An 18,217-nucleotide genomic window follows, 5' to 3' on the forward strand; every position below is an offset into this window, starting at 1 on the left:
ATCTTTGAGTTTAACCAATCTTAAAAATTGTTGTGAGTTTTTTATATTGTGAGTATCGTGACATGAATAATTTCTTTTAGAGCCCACCTATCTGTATTATTATTGTCTTGCTTCCCTTCTGCACATGATAGCTCCCATGGCACTAATTGCATAACATAAGAATGTTTTTTCTTCAAATAGTAGCTTGCATGTGTGATGCGTGACATTTGAATGATAATTAAATAAATATTTATAGATAATTATAAAGGTATTTTAGAATATTTATAGGCAGCCATGGGATAATTTTAGAATATTTATGAATAATTATAGTATTTTCAAAATATATTTAGATAGTTGTGAAGATATTTTGAGATTTTAAAAATCAAGCGAAGAAAGGATAAATCTTCTCTTTAATAGTAGAGACAAATAAAAAATTATTAAAAATTCTTACCTCTTGTAAAGTTAATTGAACTTTAAATTATAAGTACGAAACAAACTCAATATATATCTTATCATTCCCTCTTCTTTAAGAGATACGCTATTAGTAAAGTTTTAAGTTTATAATAGTAACTTTCGAAGAATTAAAAGAGATAATTTCATGTGATTTAATGAGTGAACATTAATTAAAGCTCAAGCTAGAATCCTTCCCGGCGGTCAATTTCAACTTACTAAACTCCAGCATTAGTGTGCGGTCAACTACTAAAATATGATTAACTGGCAACCCAACTGGTTACGCGACGTCGCAGGAACTCACTTGCAATTGCGTTGCATGGTCAAAGGCTAGAGCCATGTGTCTCATAAACAAATAATAAAATAAATTAAATAATTATCTCTTCCGAATCCACCGTCACGATGCACCTTCCCCCACATCATCTCAACATTCGTTCAACAATCGAACGTGTCAAACGCGTCGGCAAGTCGCGACTATCTATTTACGCTACCCTGCGAAACAGACTATCTTTCTCACCCTATAATCCCTGATTCAGGTGCTGCGCCCTCACCGTCTCTCTCTTTCCTTTTCCGAATCTGGGAGTGGGAGCCTTGCGAGAGTGTCGTAAGTGTGCTTCAAGACAACCACCGGTCGACTTCGAAATTCTAATCCAAATCCAAATCCAAATCCAAATCAAGCAAATCTTTTTCATCTTTCCTTTTCAGGTTTCAATCTGCTTGATTGAAACGCAGAAGAGATGAAAGATGACGATGCTCTTCCGACGACGACGATGGCGGCGGCTACTATGAAAAAGGAAAGCTTAGAAGCCAGTCTATTCGGGAAAGGCCGGTACAAGTTCTGGGCATTGGCTGCCATTTTGCTCCTCGCATTCTGGTCCATGCTTACCGGCACCGTCTCCCTCCGTTGGTCCGCCGGCAACCTCAACCGCTTCTCCGACGACTTCGACACCCCCAAATTCGACGATCTCGACGTCCTTGTCTGTTCTCTCTCTCTCTCTCTCTCTCTCTAATCGCTAATGGCGATGGTAATTGTATGGTTATTGTGAATTGGCAGGAAATGGAGGAGAGGGAGAAGGTGGTGAGGCACATGTGGGACGTGTACACGAATAGCCGTCGGATCAGATTACCGCGATTCTGGCAGGAGGCGTTCGAGGCCGCATACGAGGACTTGACCAGCGACGTCCCTGGGCTCAGGGAGGCTGCTGTTTCCGAGATCGCTAAGATGTCTGTGAGCACCATTGATCTCGAACCACCTCCCCTGCAATCAACGGTTCGTATTAATAAAGCCTTTACTGTACTTCATTACTCGTTCTTTCTTTGTCTGCCTGTGAGTTGCTGCAAAAATTTAAGAAACGGAGCCCTGGGATTTACTTTTAGTGCATAGCAACTTTCAATGCCTTGTTTTGAATCTGAGCGGTGTTGTCAGACATGGTTTCTGTGACAATAATGTAACCATAAATGTCAAGTAAGATGCTATTATCATGTGAATAAAACCCAAATCCTTGGTATTTAATTTGAATCTTACTGGAATAGGAGTAACTCAAGAAATAGAATTTAGGATCATTTTGTGAGAACTTTCGTAATGTCAAATGATTTATGTCAATTAAATCCTAAATTCAAGTAGATTAAGCTGATTGTTAATAGCTAGTAAAATCTAAATGTAATTTCCTAGAGTTTTGTTCCCAATAAATATAGTGTAGAGCGAGAGGATTAATGGCTAACGAGAGCATGGCAGCGTTTAAATTTACATTACTGGAGTCCTGAGTAGTGAGTGGCGAAGAGTGCCTGTTAATGCACAAATGAGTATGCTCATGAATTATGATTGTATACTTGTATGGCAATTACATCTAAATCACATCTAAAAGACCAAAACTATGATTATATTTCTAGCACAAAGTTTAATGTTAAAGGCCTAACATCCACTAATGTTCAAGTTATTATGCCACATTTTGTTGCTCTTGTTGATCAATAACATGGAAATGCTTTAGCCGCCAAAGGAGAACTGATAATTTGTACTTTCGAGATTTGAATTTATTAATTGGGATAGATTCTTCATTGATCCATGGAATCAGTTAATGTTAGGACAATTCACTCTTCTCTAAATAGATAAGGGTGCTAAGGGTTGGTTTTTAGTTTCATCCTTTTTGGGAAGGTTTCTTTTATATGTAGAATGCTTTTTAGACTTAATCATTTTCCTGTGTCAATTTATTTTATTAATTGAACCGTGTTGTCATGTTCAATTATGGACAAACATCCAAAATTGTTTGTATGTTCTGTTATTGTGAACCTTGCTCCCTCTGATATGTGATTTTAAAATTTTATTAAAATGGAGTTACTATATGAATTTCCAGTTCTGCTGATGGCCTTTGTTCCTCCCACCCAACACTATTCCTCTCTCTGTTCTCTCTTGTTTTCTTTCAATGGCTATTGGCACATTAATTTTTTTACACAAACCTTTGCAGTTTTGAACATTGGAGTTTTAATGTTTTTGTAATTTGTTAAAAGTCCCTTTTGTTGCTATGAAAAGCATTTCCTAATTAACAATGTTCTAGTTGTAACTGTTGTTTTATAGGTAAAATTATATTCATTCATCAAATTGTCTATCCTCTGCTCTGCCCATCTCTTTTGCTCTCTCTTCTGAGTCTTCTACTCTTTTTTCTGGATAATGTGAATACATGCAAAATTACTTGTTGCAAATATGTGGTCAAGCATACCTGGCTGTGTCTAAGAACAAAATTAGGTTCTGTATCTGCGCCTAAAAAAGGAACAGAATTGAGTTGAACTGTTCCTGACATCGTGCAAGGATTGTAAGGATTATAATTCTGGTAGGATGTTGGATATTGGTGGGAATCAATACAATATCACTAGATTGCCTGTGCTATGCACAACTTTGTTCATGAAGAAATTTAAATAATTATTTTTTAAGTAAATAAAAATATTGGGATAAGCGGGAATGAGAATAGACAATTAACATTGGGAACAAGAAGAGAAGCTTGGTAGAATATAATGACTTTTAAATTCCCTAACATAGTTAAAATAAGGAAAATGAAAAATGACAACAAAAAAAAAGAGAAAATTACATTGCATGCTAAAAAGTGTAGAGGTAAAGATGCACATTGCAAACGATGGTGAACAGTGAACCCCTTGTATTTATCTATTACCCTATTGGTTTGACTTCTAATATGAATGTTGTGTGTTGCAGTTCTACCATGTTTAATAACTATTAAGATTTGGTTAAAATGAATGACTTAACTTGAAGATAGGTTTCTCCCTCTATTTATAATACAAATTAAATACATTCTAATGATAATAATGCCTTTACTAACTCTCACTAGTTGACATACTAACACACTCAAAATAATAATACTAAAAGACATAAATAACCTTTAACACTCCCCCTTAAGCTAGAGCATAAATGTCATATACTCCTAGCTTATTACAAATGAATTTAACACAAGCACCCCCCAATGCTTTGGTAAACAAATCAGCAAGCTGCATGTCCGACTTCACATAAGCGGTTGTAATGAGCTTCTGCACAATTTCTCCCGAACAAAGTGACAATCAATTTCAATGTGCTTCGTCCACTCATGAAAGACCGGGTTGGAGGCAACAAGAAGAGTAGCTTCATTATTACACATCGACTTCATAGGCTGAGAATGAGAAATACCCAATTCTTCCAACATGTTCTTTAACCAAACAAGTTCACAAGCAGTGTAAGCCATAGCTCTATATTCTGATTCAGCACTTGACCTTGCCACCACATTTTGTTTCTTACTCTTCCAAGAAACTAAAATAGAACCAATCAAGATATTGTACCCGGTTGTGGATCTCCGATCCAAAGGCGATTGAGCTAAATCTGCATTTGTATATCCATGGATATAAGTGTGACCTTGATCAAGATATAAAAGACCTCTCCAAGGTGCGCCTTTGAGATATCTCAAGATGCAAATTATTGTGTTGCAATAACTTGTCCTCAGAGAATTTAGAAATTGACTCACAACACTTGTTGCAAAAGATATATCCAACAGAATGACTGCGAGATAGTTCAACTTTCTAACAAGTCTTCGGTATTGTCCAAGATTAGGGTAACAAATCACCTATATTCGGCACCAACTTGTTGTTAGGATTCATGGATGTAACAATTGGTTTAGATCCTAACAAGCCAATTTCATTGAACAGATCAAGAACATACTTTCTTTGTGGCAAAATAATTCTGATACGAGGTCTAGATACTTTTATATCCAAGAACTATTTCGATGGTCCCAAATCTTTGGTCTGAAACTTAGTCTGTATAAAAATTTTGAGACTTTGAAACCTTTATCATCATCACCTATAATAACAATATCATCCACATAAATAACAAGAAGGATCCTACCCGATGAAGTATGACGATAAAACACGGAATGATCCACAACGCATTGTAGAAGACCAAACTCAAGTACTACAACACTAAAACGAACAAACCATGCTTTGGGAGACTATTTTAAACCATATAAAGTCTTCTTGAGCCATCATGCTAAGCTTGAGCCCCCTTGAGCAACAAACCCAAGTGGTTGCTGCATATAAACTTCCTCCTCAAGGTCACCATGCAAGAAGGCATTTTTCACATCTAACTGATGCGGAGGTTAGTGACAAGTAGTAGCCAAGGGATGAACAAACGTACTGATGTAAGTTTGACAACCAGAGAAAAAAGTATGAGAATAATCCAAACCATACACCTGAATGTATCCCTTAGCAATTAGACATGCCTTTAGATGAACAACAGAACCATCAGGGTTGACTTTCATAGTGTGAACCCAACAACAACCAACCACAAACTTGTCAAGAGGAAGAGGTACGAAGTCCAAAGTACCATTTTCATGTAAAGCATTCATCTCTTCAACCATAGCATCCCTTCACCCAGAATGGGCTAAGACTTTCGAAACAGATTTAGGAAGGCTAGTAGATGATAAAGCAGTAACAAAACAATAATAGGAGGGCGATAAAAAGTCATAACAAACATAGTTGGAAATGGGAAGTCTGATTATTAGATGAGGAAACCAAAGGCGTGGTAGTAGAAGCTAGAGGTGACTCTCTTGCTTGGAGCCACCATCGTGAATACACTTGCAAATTAGGATGATCAAGATGATGAGAAGGACTCAAACTACATGGAGACTTAGATGGCTGGTTGGGCAAGGACAACAATGTAAAATCTAGAATATTAGGCAAAGGAAGAGACTTGTTGAGCTCAGAAGCACTCAGTGACTAGGTGTAGTAAGGTGTAGACTCAAAGAAGGTAACATTGGTAGAAACAAAGAAGTGATGCAGCATAGGACTATAACAATGATATCCCTTTTTAGTATATGAGTAGCCCAAAAAGACACATTTTATAGCACGAGGATCCAACTTATCCACCTTAAAATTTAGTTGATGAACAAAGGACACACCCAAATATACAAGGAGGAAGAGAAAATAAAGATGAATTAGGAAAGAGAATGGAATAGGGAACTTCGCCATTGAGAATAGAGAATGACATTTTGTTGATCAGATACCTAGTAGTAAGTACTACATCACTCCAAAACACTTTAGATACATGCATTTGATAAAGTAACGTGCAAATGATTTCAAGATGTCTATTTTTCCTCTCTATAGCCCCATTTTGTTAAGCAATGTGGGCACTGGATGATTGATGAGTAATACCAAACTAAGTCATAAGTAGTGAATTGTGCATTGAAAAACTCTTTAGCTTAATCACTATGAAGTATTCGAATTGGCAAACCAAATTGAAGCTTTATTTCAAAACAAGAAGGCACAAAATACAAGAAATAACTCAGAACGACCTTTTATTAAATATAACGAAGTCATTTTGAATAATCATCTACAAAGGTTATAAAGAATTAGAAACCCAACTTGGACACAATCCTACTAGGACCCCAAAAATCATAATGAACTAACATAAAAGGGTTTGCAGCCCATTTATTGACTCGAGAAGCTAAAGGAACATGATTGTACTTTCCCAACTGACAAGGCTTGCAATCGAGACTAGACACAAAACTCAAACTAGGAACAAGACATTTTAACTTTTCCAATGAAGGATGACCAAGGTGACAATGAATTTTGAAAGGTGTGGCAATAGCAGTGTAGGCGGTAGAAGGAGATAGCAGCTCAAAGTGATAGAATCCACCAGCTTCAAACCCTCCTCCAATCGTATCCCTCGTCTTCAAAACTTGAATAACCACACAATCATGGAAGAATGTCACTCAACAATTCATGGATTTAATAATTTTGCTAACGGACATAAGATTGAAAGGAAATTTGGGAATATATAAAACCGAAGGAAGAGAAATAGAAGAAGTGGGATTTATAGTCCCAATTCCCTTGATTGCAGTGGTGGATCCATCAGCAAGAGTCACACAAGGTAAATTTGCAGGATGTTGAAGAGTGGAGAAGAAGTTAGGTATACTTGTTACATGATCATTGGTAGCAGAGTCTATGACTCAAGGACTAGGACGAGAAGTACTGAATGACGAGCATACTAAGTGATTACTTGTTTGGGCAAGAGATGTAATGGGAATATAAGCTAGTTGTGAGGTTTGATACTGCTACAACTTAGAATACTCTTTCCATTGACATCTGACATGGGTACAGTACGTTGCCCCCACTCGGCCCCAAAGGCGAGGAGTCAATGGTGGTTGCATTGGCTGCCCCCAAAGTTGTGAAGTTAGTGATGGCTGCCTTGGCAACACGTGAAGGTCTGCCGTAAGATCTCAACACTGCTCAATAGTATGATTACTTCATCCACAATGAGTGCACTTGTGAAAAGTACCTCTACCTCGTTTATCTCTACCACTACGACCACTTGAACCACCTTGATAACTTTTGCGGTTGTTTGATAGAAAACTAGAATCACCTTGTGTAGCAAAGGTTGTCCTCTTCAAGCCAAATGCAAAAGTAGGAGAATGCATGCTAAAGGAAGGACGAAGGACACGAGAATAAACATTGGTAAATGATGGCAGCTTAGCACTACTAAGTATCTAGGATTGGACTGCCTGAAACTCGGGTCTCAAGCCTGCCAGAACACGAAGAACTATCATTTGCTCTCTCTGCTTCAGCATCTTATGAGTGTCGATAATTATAAGTTGCACGAAGTTAAGCTCCTCATGAATACGCTTCTTCTCTAAAAAATAATCCGCAATATTCCTATCTCCTTGTTGTAACTGAAAGTACTTCAACATTAAATCATATATACATGTAATGTTACTGGAGTATAGAAGTTTGATATAGTCCCAAATCTCCTTGCACATATCTAGATGCATGCACATCCATGCAATCTATGGCTCCATCGAATTCCACAAGAGAAAAACAATCAAGTCATCTTCTTGAACCCACTCATCTTTTCCCTTCTCATCAGAAGGATCAAATTGGAGCAAGTGGCCAGATTTCCCTAATTCTGCTAAATAAATCCGAACATATTTAAACCATTGAACATGGTTCTTTCCATCCAACTTTTGAGTTGTTATTTGTCGCAGCGATGTAGGAAACAAATTTTTGGGATTCATAGATTCCATCCCAACACTCACAAATCAGCAACCACACCAAAACAAGAAGAAAAATGAAAACTAATCAAGATAATCACAAGCTATGTGAAGCAGCGACACAACCATGGACAAGGTGAACAACTCACTGATGGATATAGCACTGCCACAGCTTCACTACTAAACAAACGAATGCTGCCACGGCTCCAAAAAAGACTCACAAAGAAGCCTTCACAAACCTTGAACAGAGATTAACGGAATACTGTGAGTGTGTGGTCAAAAGAGGTTGAATTTTTGAGCAAAAAATGGCCTAAAAGCTTGTTAATATAATCTAGAGAAGGAATCAGAACATGGCAGAGGAAAAGAAAAAGAAAAAAAATGGCCAGAATTTCACTCACGTGCTGGCGTGTGGGGGCTCCTTTGGCAATGGAGTTTTGTGGGGTTAGGCTTCAGGGGGTTTTTGTTTATTATTGTATGGTTGGTTTTGTGAAATAGTATGGGATGGAGGTGGATCTAGGAAGGACAGCCGCAGGAATGGCATTTTCCAGCAACGACTGAGGGAACAGGGTTTAGGTTGGATCACACTCTGATACCATGTTAAGATTTGATTGAAATGAATAACCTAACTTGAAGATAGGTCTCTCCCTCTATTTATAATACAAATTAAATACATTTTAATGACAATAATACCCTTACTATCTCTCACTAATTAACATACTAACACAATAATAATAATACTAAAAGACATAAATAACCTCTAACACAATTCAGCAGCAAAGTTGTATATGTGGAAGTTTTGGTTAGACTGAGCACTTCACTTTTCAATGAGTGCTTGGGAATCTGTCAAGGCCTCAGTGCGTGTTTTAGGTCATATTAAGGTCATCCAGTAAAATGCTTATATGCGCACATGAAAACTTTCAGGCTGATTTCATGGATCTGAAAGGCTATTTGGGAAACTGCCAAACCTATTTAGATATGGACAAGTTGGGGAATTTTCCCCAAGTTTACTGTGCTTGGTGTGATTCGATATAGTTTTCACTTTTCATCATGGAGAGATTCAGATCCATTCAAACATTTTGCTCAAGAATTTCTGAAGCGAATGGCAGCATAAAGTTGGGCTCTAGTTGAATGAGATAGCACATCTAAAGTGGAGCAGGTGTGATCGATTTAGGAATTTTCAGATTGGCTCTTTTTTAACTGGAACCAAGCTTGGCCAAAATATTATGAACCTCTACTTATATCTGGGCCCATGGTTTAGCCGTTGAGCTTGCTGTGCTCAGCTCGTGGCTGCCTGCCTGACTCAAGTATAAAGTTACATGCACATGCATGCTAGATTTGATTGTCCATAAAATTACAAAGCACAAATTAAGTGTGGTATAGTTGTTTAGAGACATTAGCTATTACAATTTTGCCATGGGTTCCTATCATTTGCACAAGAAGCAACATATATTGTTGAAGTGGTTCAGTCTGGCATAAACTGTTTTTACCTTGTAATCATGTGCTATTTTGAGGTGCTACTTTTTTAGTAAAAGAAAAAATTGCTCTCCTAAATGGATTTCTGATTCTTAGTAATCTTGTAATATTTTTTTGAATTAGTAAAATAATATTATGATAATGTTTAGATATGAGATCTAAGCCTTTTTGCACAAGACACAAATTGTGTCTCTCTGCTCACAAAACCACATTTAGAACTGTATGACTGCTACTATTCTGGATTGCTAGTGGCTTCCCTGCTTGATTATATTATGTAGCTTTTCAACGTGGGTTTTGAGAGTCAGTGTCATCATTTGCTAGGGAGAGTTAAGTTGATGTTAAAAGCCCCGGGGTTTTTATTTGCTGTCAGAAATTTCCAACTTGCTATATTCTGTGCCGGGTTTGATGGAATATTATTCTGTTAACCTTTTTTCTAGATGGCAATATAGTATGCAGATCATTTGGAGAAAATGATAGGCTTGTTGTTACCTAGCTATCATTCCTAGCTGTTCTTAGAAGTTCTATACGTAGGTTTACACATTCTACTAGAAGTTGTGGCAACACATTTTTCTGGAGTTTTTACTGGATTTGTAGGATCCTTATTTGTTTCAACATTGCTGACTACCAGCTTTTATGTTTCAAGTCAAGAAAATTTATGGTAAGGTTGCTCCTTTGTGACCGGTTGGTCATGTGTTAGTCCAAGAAAAAGCCTCTCTGCATAAAAGCAGGGGTAAGGCTGTGTACACTGTGATGACCCTCCTCCTACCCCTACAAAGTAGGGAGCCTTGTGCCCCTTAGGGAAAGGGGGGGGGGGGGGGGTGTGTTGTCCTAGATTTCAGGTATGGTTTGGCTAGGTTTCTGAGGTCTGTTGCAGGAAGTTGGTGCCACAAGAAGCTTTGTCCAAAATTATCCCTGTACGTTTGTAATGCCAACAGGATATTGCTAAACTTGATATAGGATTCACTTGGACTCTAGATCCAGTTTCTTATAGTCAATGGCCATTAAGGGAATTGAAATTTTTTTCACTTATTAGGCATTCCATAATTTGTTAATTATAGCTACCATTCCCGGACTTCAAGCTTTTTATGCTGTTGATTCAGGGTGTTTAGTGGTTCCCAGATAGTATGCTAAATCTGGGGTTAGAGGCTTTACAAATTGTTGAGAAATAAGGCTTACCCCCTTGTTCCTTGGGTGTCTAGATTGAGCATCCCTAGTTTATGGCCAAGTTGGCAGAAGATGAAAGAATAGCAGAACTCTTCCTACCATAACAATATGCTGAAATCTCCTACGTTTTTCAGAAGTCCTTCATTTGACTGTGGTTCCCAATATTTTTGATTTGTTGTTCATGTTCATGCCTCATCCAGATAAAGTCCCCCCAAACTGAAGTTCCTCATTATTAATAGTTTATGCTTGAAACAGGGGAATGTTAGGTTTTGCATGAATTATTGCTATGGGTGCTTTTGCACTTTTCAGTGGTCTCATGTTGATCCTCTCTTTACGCCCTCCTATGTTGAGCTATGGCACAGCGTCCACGTCCTTTCTGTGTCCAACACCAAATCTCCCAGGACACCTCTCAAACACTCTTTGGACACTTCTAGGCTACTTTCCGATTCACTTCAGACAAAATAGTGAGTGTATTACTGTAATATGATTTTGTAGTTTATTCATGAAAGATTGTAATTGTAAATAAAAAGAATCACAATAGTGATCTATGTGAAATTATAATTAATTAGGCTTGGTGTCATGTTTGACTTTGTATTGAAGAAAATAGGAATAAGTGTACGTATCTTCAATAGGAATAAATGTATGTATTTGTATGTGATTTTCCCGATGTGCAGTACTTTATAAATGTAAAAGCTTAATATGCATATGTATACATCTCTCTCTCTCTCTCTCTCTCTCTGCCCTTCCCTCTCGTGCTGCTATATATATACATATTGTATATTTATTTATAGTTCTGCACTTCTAGGATTTATTGTGCCTCCATTCTTTGCTATAATAGACACCCATTTCTGTGTTTGTGCTTAATAGTTGGTGAAGAAATCATCCACCTTAGGCTCCCATTTTACTTAATTTTTTGTTTGTTTAGGATTTCTTGTGTTTCCATCCTTTGCTGTAATGTACACCCATTTCTGTGTTTGTGCTTCCTAGTTGGTGAAGTAGTTATCCACCTCAGGTTCTCATTTTACTTAATTATTTATTTGTTTCATGCTCCATTTTGGACAATCCACTTCCTTTGTTTGGGTTTAACTCCTCTTTACAGGTATTATAGAAAATCTTAGCTGATCCTTTTGTCCTTCATTTTAGCAAATGTTCTACTTAAAAGAACCAGGAAATAGTAAATTTCTGTGTCCAATGTGAAGGCAAAGTATGTCAATGATTCTAGCTGCACTAATGTATGGTTGGGTCATCTCACTTTAATTGCACCACAAAGTATTGTCCAAATGAGAAGGAAGTGTGTCAACCACTCTAATTGTAGCTATATGTAACTAGGTCCTCTCTTCACTATGATCACATTGCAAAATATTTTGTGCATTTTAGAAGAACAGCAGCTGCCAGCGCCAAGCCATACTTCCTGATTGATGGGATTGGTTGTGAAATTTTTTCCTCCATTTTGCACAATTTAGGGTAATATAATGGCTGTAGTTTCCAATTCCATTTTACATGTTTACCTTGGTTCAAGTTATTCCAGGTCTACCCTTTCTTTTTGGAGCATCTAACATCAGCTAAGTTACTCTTATTGAAGCATTATTTGCAGCAGGCAGTAATTGTTCTTGGTCTACAAGATGATTGGTATTGTTGCTAAATCAGTCCGCTTTGTATATGTTTCCTTCTAGAGAAAAAAAAAATCCCCTTTTCCTTCCCTCTTTCTCCTTTTACTTTTCAGGGTTAGGAGTTGTTAAAATCCCAATCCCAAGTATCATTGTAAATAATACACAAATTAGGACAGTGGATAAATATAGGGGATTTGATTTTATTTAGTAAGGGGATTGTTTCCTTGTTTAGGATAGGTAATAGTATTACATATTGGGATGTACATATGAACAAACTTATGCTTGAATAAAAGATTCATAGCTTCCGCTTACATGGTATCAGAGCTAGGGTTTATCAACCTTAGCTAACCATGGCCAACGGCATCATAAACAGCAGAGGGTCGACCTCTTCGGCAAATATCGACGGTGACTCAGAGGCCACGTCCGTTGGGGGTTCGAATGGGCTTAGATAACACAGCCTTTCCACTTTCATTAGAGAAATTAAATGGAAAAAATTTCCGTGAGTGGGCTCAATCCATAAAATTGGTGATTGAAGGAAAAGGGAGGGGAGGTTATCTTACCGGCGAACGGAGAAAACCAGACTCCACTGACGTCTTAGCCTTGCAAAAATGGAGGTCCGAGAACTCCATGGTCACCGCTTGGCTCGTCAACTCAATGCAGTCGTCAATCGGAAAGGTCTACTTGTTCGTGCCAACGGCGAAGGATGTCTGGGACGCCGTTTGTGAGACATACCCGACATCGAGAGTTACTTGCAAGTCTTTGAAATCAAGACCCGATTATGGCAGATGAAGCAAGGTGAGAGTGGAGTTACCGAGTATTTCAAAGAGATGACCCATCTCTGGCAGGAGCTCGACCTGAGCATCAACGAGGAGTGGGAGTGGTCCGGCGACAGTACGCGATACCGAAGGAGACTTGAAAACGAAAGGGTCTTCGAGTTTCTCGCTGGCCTGAACCGAGAACTTGATGACGTGAGGGGACGCATCCTTGGCTGGTGACCTCTTCCTTCCACTCGAGAGGTCTTTGCAGAGGTTAGGAGGGAGGAGAACAGGAGGCGTGTGATGCTGCCCCAGAATGATCGTGTTGGGCTGGATCATCTACCCGTACCCGTATCTGCCCAAAAATTAGATGGGCATACTAATGGGCCTGATGTTTTGGCCCTTGTATCAAAAGGCCCAGGGGTATCTGGTCAACGACCACAAAAAGGTACATTATGGTGCGAACATTGCCGAAAAACAGGTCATTTAAAAGATACCTGCTAGGAGATTCATGGAAAACCAATAGATTGGAAGCCAAGACAACGCCAAAAAAATCGTGGGTACCAGGCTAGCTCCGACGGGTCAACTGAAAAATTACACGGAGAAAAAATCAATACTTCTTCAAGTAGTGCATTCAGTCCTGAATAGTTAGATCAGCTGTATAAAATGTTTTCATCAATTCAAACATTGGGTCAGTCTTCTTCTAGTTCCTTGGCTCACCGAGGTAATTATTTGTCAGCTTTAAATACTACATCCTGTTACAAATCTCCATGGATAATTGACTCAGGTGCATATGATCATATGATTGGTTCTTATCAATGGTTTTCATCCTACTCACCATATGTTGGGAATTTAAGAGTAAAAATTGCAGATGACTCTCTCTCACCAGTTGCTGGAAAAGGAAGTATTCGCATATTTGACTCCATAACATTACAATCTGTCCTACATGTTCCCAAGTTATCTTGCAACCTGTTATTCATCAGTCAATTAACAAAAGACTCAAATTGTTCTGCTAAATTTGTTTCCTCTCATTGTGTTTTTCAGGATTTATAATCGGGGAAGACAATTGTCACTACTAAGGCGTATGAGGGACTCTACTACTTTGAGGAGGCAAGCTTGAGTGAACTATGTAATATTGTAATTTGTGATTTTGCATCTATTTCTAGAGATAGTGAACTTTTGTTATGACATTCAAGGATGGGTCATCCTAATTTCCAATATTTAAAACGTTTGTTTCCTTCTATTTGTTTAAATAAATTGTCTTCTGAGTTTCAATGTGAAGTGTGTGAGCTTGCAAAACACCGTCGTACTTCTTTCCCATCATCCATATACAAACCATCTCGCCTATTTACTATGTTTCACAGTGATTTGTGGGGCCCTTCACATTCCCTCAATCGCACCAATACAAAATGGTTCGTTACCTTCATTGATGACCATACTTGTCTTTGTTGGGTCTACTTACTGAAAGACAAAACTGAAGTCCCGCTTTATTTTCATTACTTTTCATTCCATGATTCATACACAGTTCCAGACTCATATTCAAATTTTACGTACTGATAATGGTACGAAATATTTTAATACTATTCGGGGAACTTATCTTCAAGAAAATGGGATTGTTCATCAGAGTTTTTGTGTGGATGTCCCTCAACAAAATGGGGTTGCTGAACAAAAAAATAGACATATACTTGAAGTAGCCCGGGCATTAATGTTCACTACTAATATGAAGCATTATTTTTGGGACGATGCCATCTTAACAGCCACACATCTCATTAATCGTATGCCGAGTCGAGTACTTTCCTTTGTCACCCCTCTTCAGAAATTCCAGGAACATTTTCCTACCTCTCGACTCACCTCCAGTCTCCCACTGAAAATCTTTGGTTGTACTGCTTTTGTTCATGTTCATGCACACCACCGAGATAAATTGGATCCTCATGCCATTAAATGTGTCTTCCTTGGTTATTCTCCTACTCAGAAAGGCTACAAATGCTATGACCCGGTCTCCAGAAGACTGTTTGTTAGTCTTGATGTTACTTTCTTTGAAACCACTCCTTATTTCCCAAAGCCGTCTCTTCAGGGGGAGAAATGGAGTGAAGATCGGTTCTTTGACCTCTTTACTACTGAGTCTGCACCAGTACCACTTATTGAGCCTCCTGTTGCTTCATTCCCTGACCTATCTATCGAGTCTTCCATTGCATTACTTCCTAACTTGCCAAACACAACAAAACACTTAACCTCAAGGGAGATACAGGAGAACAAAACAATGCAGACATACTTGTTTACTCAAGAAAGCCAAAAACAAAGAACAGGAAGAATCTCATACCCGAGGCACCAAAAACATTGGAACCAGTGATGGCTCCGAATAACCATGAGCCCACGCCCAATCCCGATCTAGTAATTGAGCTTTCTTCTGATAATCCTGTACCTGATGATATCAATTTACCTATTGCAATCAGAAAGCAAACCAGGTCATGTACTCAATACCGTTGGTCTAAATACATGTCTTATAAAAGCTTGTCTATAGAATATCGTGCATTTGTCTCTAACCTTGACAGGATGAAAATGCCAAAGAACATTAAGGAAGCTCTAGAAATACCTAAATGGAGAGAGGCAGTCATGGAAGAAATGCGAGCCCTAGAAAAAAATGGAACTTGGGAGTTGACAAATCTACCGAACGAGAAGAAGCCAGTGGGTTGTAAATGGGTTTTCACAGTGAAATATAAATCTGATGGAACAGTTGAAAGATATAAAGCCAGACTTGCTGCAAAAGGTTTTACACAGACTTACGGCATTGACTATATGAAGACATTTGCACCAGTGGCAAACTTAAATATAGTTCGAGTTCTCTTGTCCTTGGCAGCCAACTTAGATTGGCCACTACAACAACTTGATATTAAAAATGCTTTCTTAAATGGAGAGTTAGAAGAAGTATACATGACTATACCACCAGGATTCAGTGGGAAAGGTGAAGAAAATAGGGTGTGTAAACTCAAGAAGTCCTTATATGGACTCAAACAATCTCCCAGAGCATGGTTCAACAGATTCGCAAAAGTGATAAAGAATCAAGGTTATCGATAAGGACAATCAGATCATACACTGTTCTTCTAACAGTCTGAAAGGGGTAAGAGAACAATACTAATGGTGTATGTTGATGATATAGTTCTTACTGGTGATGATATTGTAGAAATGGAGAGATTGAAGAAAGTTCTGGCTGCTGAATTTGAAGTTAAAGACTTGGGACAAATGCGGTATTTTTTAGGCATGGAAGTGGCGAGAACGGAAAAGGGAATTAGTGTTTTTTAGCGAAAGTATATTACTGATCTCCTAATTGAAACTGGCATGCTAGGATGCAAACCTAGAGAAACCCCGATGGAAGCAGTAAAGAGAGTTGGAGACTGTGGAATACCAGTGGAAAAGGAGAGGTATCAGAGATTGGTTGGTAAGCTAATCTACCTATCACATAATAGACCAGCTATTGCATTTGCAGTCAGTGTAGTAAGTCAACACATGCATTCACCAAAAGAAGCCCACTTAGATGCCGTGTACAAGATCCTTAGATATCTCAAGGGATCCTCGGGAAGGGGACTTTTCTTTAAGAAATGTGAAAGCAAGAAAGTAGAGATCTTTACGGATGCAGATTGGGCAGGATCAGTGAAAGATAGAAGGTCCACCACAGGTTATTGTATATTCGTTTGAGGAAATCTGGTAACTTGGAGAAGCAAAAAACAGAACGTGGTGGCTCGTAGTAGTGCTGAAGCTGAATTCAGGGCAGTCGCTTAAGGGATATGTGAACGGCTGTGGTTACGAAAACTCTTGGTAGAATTACAGGTTCCGGTGAACTGTCCTATCAAACTCTATAGTGACAATAAGGCAGCTATTAGCATCTCTCTCAATCCAGTTCAACATGACAGGACTAAACATGTGGAAGTGGACAGACACTTCATCAAAGAGAAAATTGAAGAAGGGATTATCTGTATGACATACGTACCTGCCAAGGAACAAACTGCAGATATTTTCACCAAAGGGTTGGGACGACAGAACTTTGAGGATCTCATTAGCGAGTTGGAAATGATTAATATTTATGATCCAACTTGAGGGGGGAGTGTTAAAATCCCAATCCCAATCCCAAGTATCATTGTAAATAATACACAAATTAGGAAAGTGGGTAAATATAGGGGATTTGATTTTATTCAGTAGGGAGATTGTTTCCTTGTTCAGGATAGGTAATAGTATTATATATTGGGATGTACATATGAACAAACTTATGCTTGAATAAAAGATTCATAGCTTCTGCTTACAGGAGTTCAGTGAATTTGAGAACATTGTCTGGTTCTAAGTCCGTGGATTAGAAATCCATAGTCGGGTCATTTTCATGTAGTCAACCAGGGATGCTGAATGCTGAACTCATGTGCAATTCTATCCCTTCATTTCAAATTTATAGATTTATATTCCCGATTGGAAGTTTTCATACATTCTCATAGAATCTAGAATCTGGCATGTGCCTTTCTGTTTCTGATACAATCTAGATTTCTATTTGGTAGGGTTGGCATTATGAATATTAACTGACATAATATAACCATGACATGGTGGAGTTGGACATTGATGAAGATTCTAATGAAATTTTTTTTGGGCCTGTGTTTTTTGTTACTATGTTGTCAGGGTGCACTAGAACTCCGTAAGAGTCTGAATCAGGCTGGGAAAGGCGATCCCTCAGCAGGAAATAGGCGATGATGTGAAGAATGTCAAGGCTCACAGGCTGCAGGTCTACATTCTTTATACTTTTTGGTCGATTAAACTTGCTTATGTGCTGTCTGAGTTTCAAGAGCGGCAGCGATGAGCAAATTATACCCAGTTCCTCACGTTCTCATGACCGGACGTATTGTGTACTTAATTAGGTTCTTATTCTTCCATTCTTTGCTGTGACAGTAAACCTTTTGCGCAAATGAATTTAAAGAAAAAAAAAAAAAACACTTTTATTGAAGTGTCATTTTATATTGGAGAATCAGGTTCAAAGAATTGTTTCATAGATCACTTTGAAGATTGTCGCTATGAATTGATGGCATGCACGATCATACAAAACTTTAGTCTCTTTTTGCTTTTTCTCACTCTTTTTTCTTTAAAAAAATATTTAATTTTATCACTTGTTCTGTCTTTTATCTGTCGCCTTTAGAAAGAAGGCAGGAAAGCAAAAACTGCATATATAAAATGGGTGAGGTTTACTGTCCATTCTACTTGAACCATTTTTAATAGTTTTGAATTGTTATTTTCTCTGCTA

General features: G+C 38.2%; 1 protein-coding gene across 3 annotated transcripts; it reads left to right on the top strand.

Moving 5' to 3' along the window:
• Nucleotides 1–905: 905 nt before the first annotated feature.
• On the top strand, nt 906–17,923 carry LOC131163302 (uncharacterized). Of its 3 annotated transcripts, none has more exons than XM_058119893.1 (3): nt 906–1,406; nt 1,484–1,699; nt 17,602–17,923. In XM_058119893.1, the coding sequence occupies exons 1-3, from the start codon at nt 1,167–1,169 to the stop codon at nt 17,671–17,673; spliced, it is 528 nt and encodes a 175-aa protein (XP_057975876.1). In that variant the 5' UTR covers nt 906–1,166; the 3' UTR covers nt 17,674–17,923. The 3 variants fall into 3 exon arrangements, with proteins under 3 accessions (XP_057975876.1, XP_057975880.1, XP_057975875.1); XM_058119897.1 differs by lacking the exon at nt 17,602–17,923 and adding an exon at nt 13,990–14,220; XM_058119892.1 differs by lacking the exon at nt 17,602–17,923 and having other exon boundaries at nt 1,484–1,956.
• Nucleotides 17,924–18,217: the final 294 nt, after the last annotated feature.

This window comes from Malania oleifera, chromosome 1, assembly GCF_029873635.1.
Source record: "Malania oleifera isolate guangnan ecotype guangnan chromosome 1, ASM2987363v1, whole genome shotgun sequence".
NCBI lineage: Eukaryota > Viridiplantae > Streptophyta > Magnoliopsida > Santalales > Ximeniaceae > Malania > Malania oleifera.

Excerpts from the sequence above, each read along its gene's own strand:
- LOC131163302 (XM_058119892.1), top strand. The coding sequence starts at position 1,167 with ATGAAAGATGACGATGCTCTTCCGACGACGACGATGGCGGCGGCTACT. Across the intron at positions 1,407-1,483 it reads TCGACGATCTCGACGTCCTT|GAAATGGAGGAGAGGGAGAA; the intron begins GTCTGTTCTCTC and ends GTGAATTGGCAG.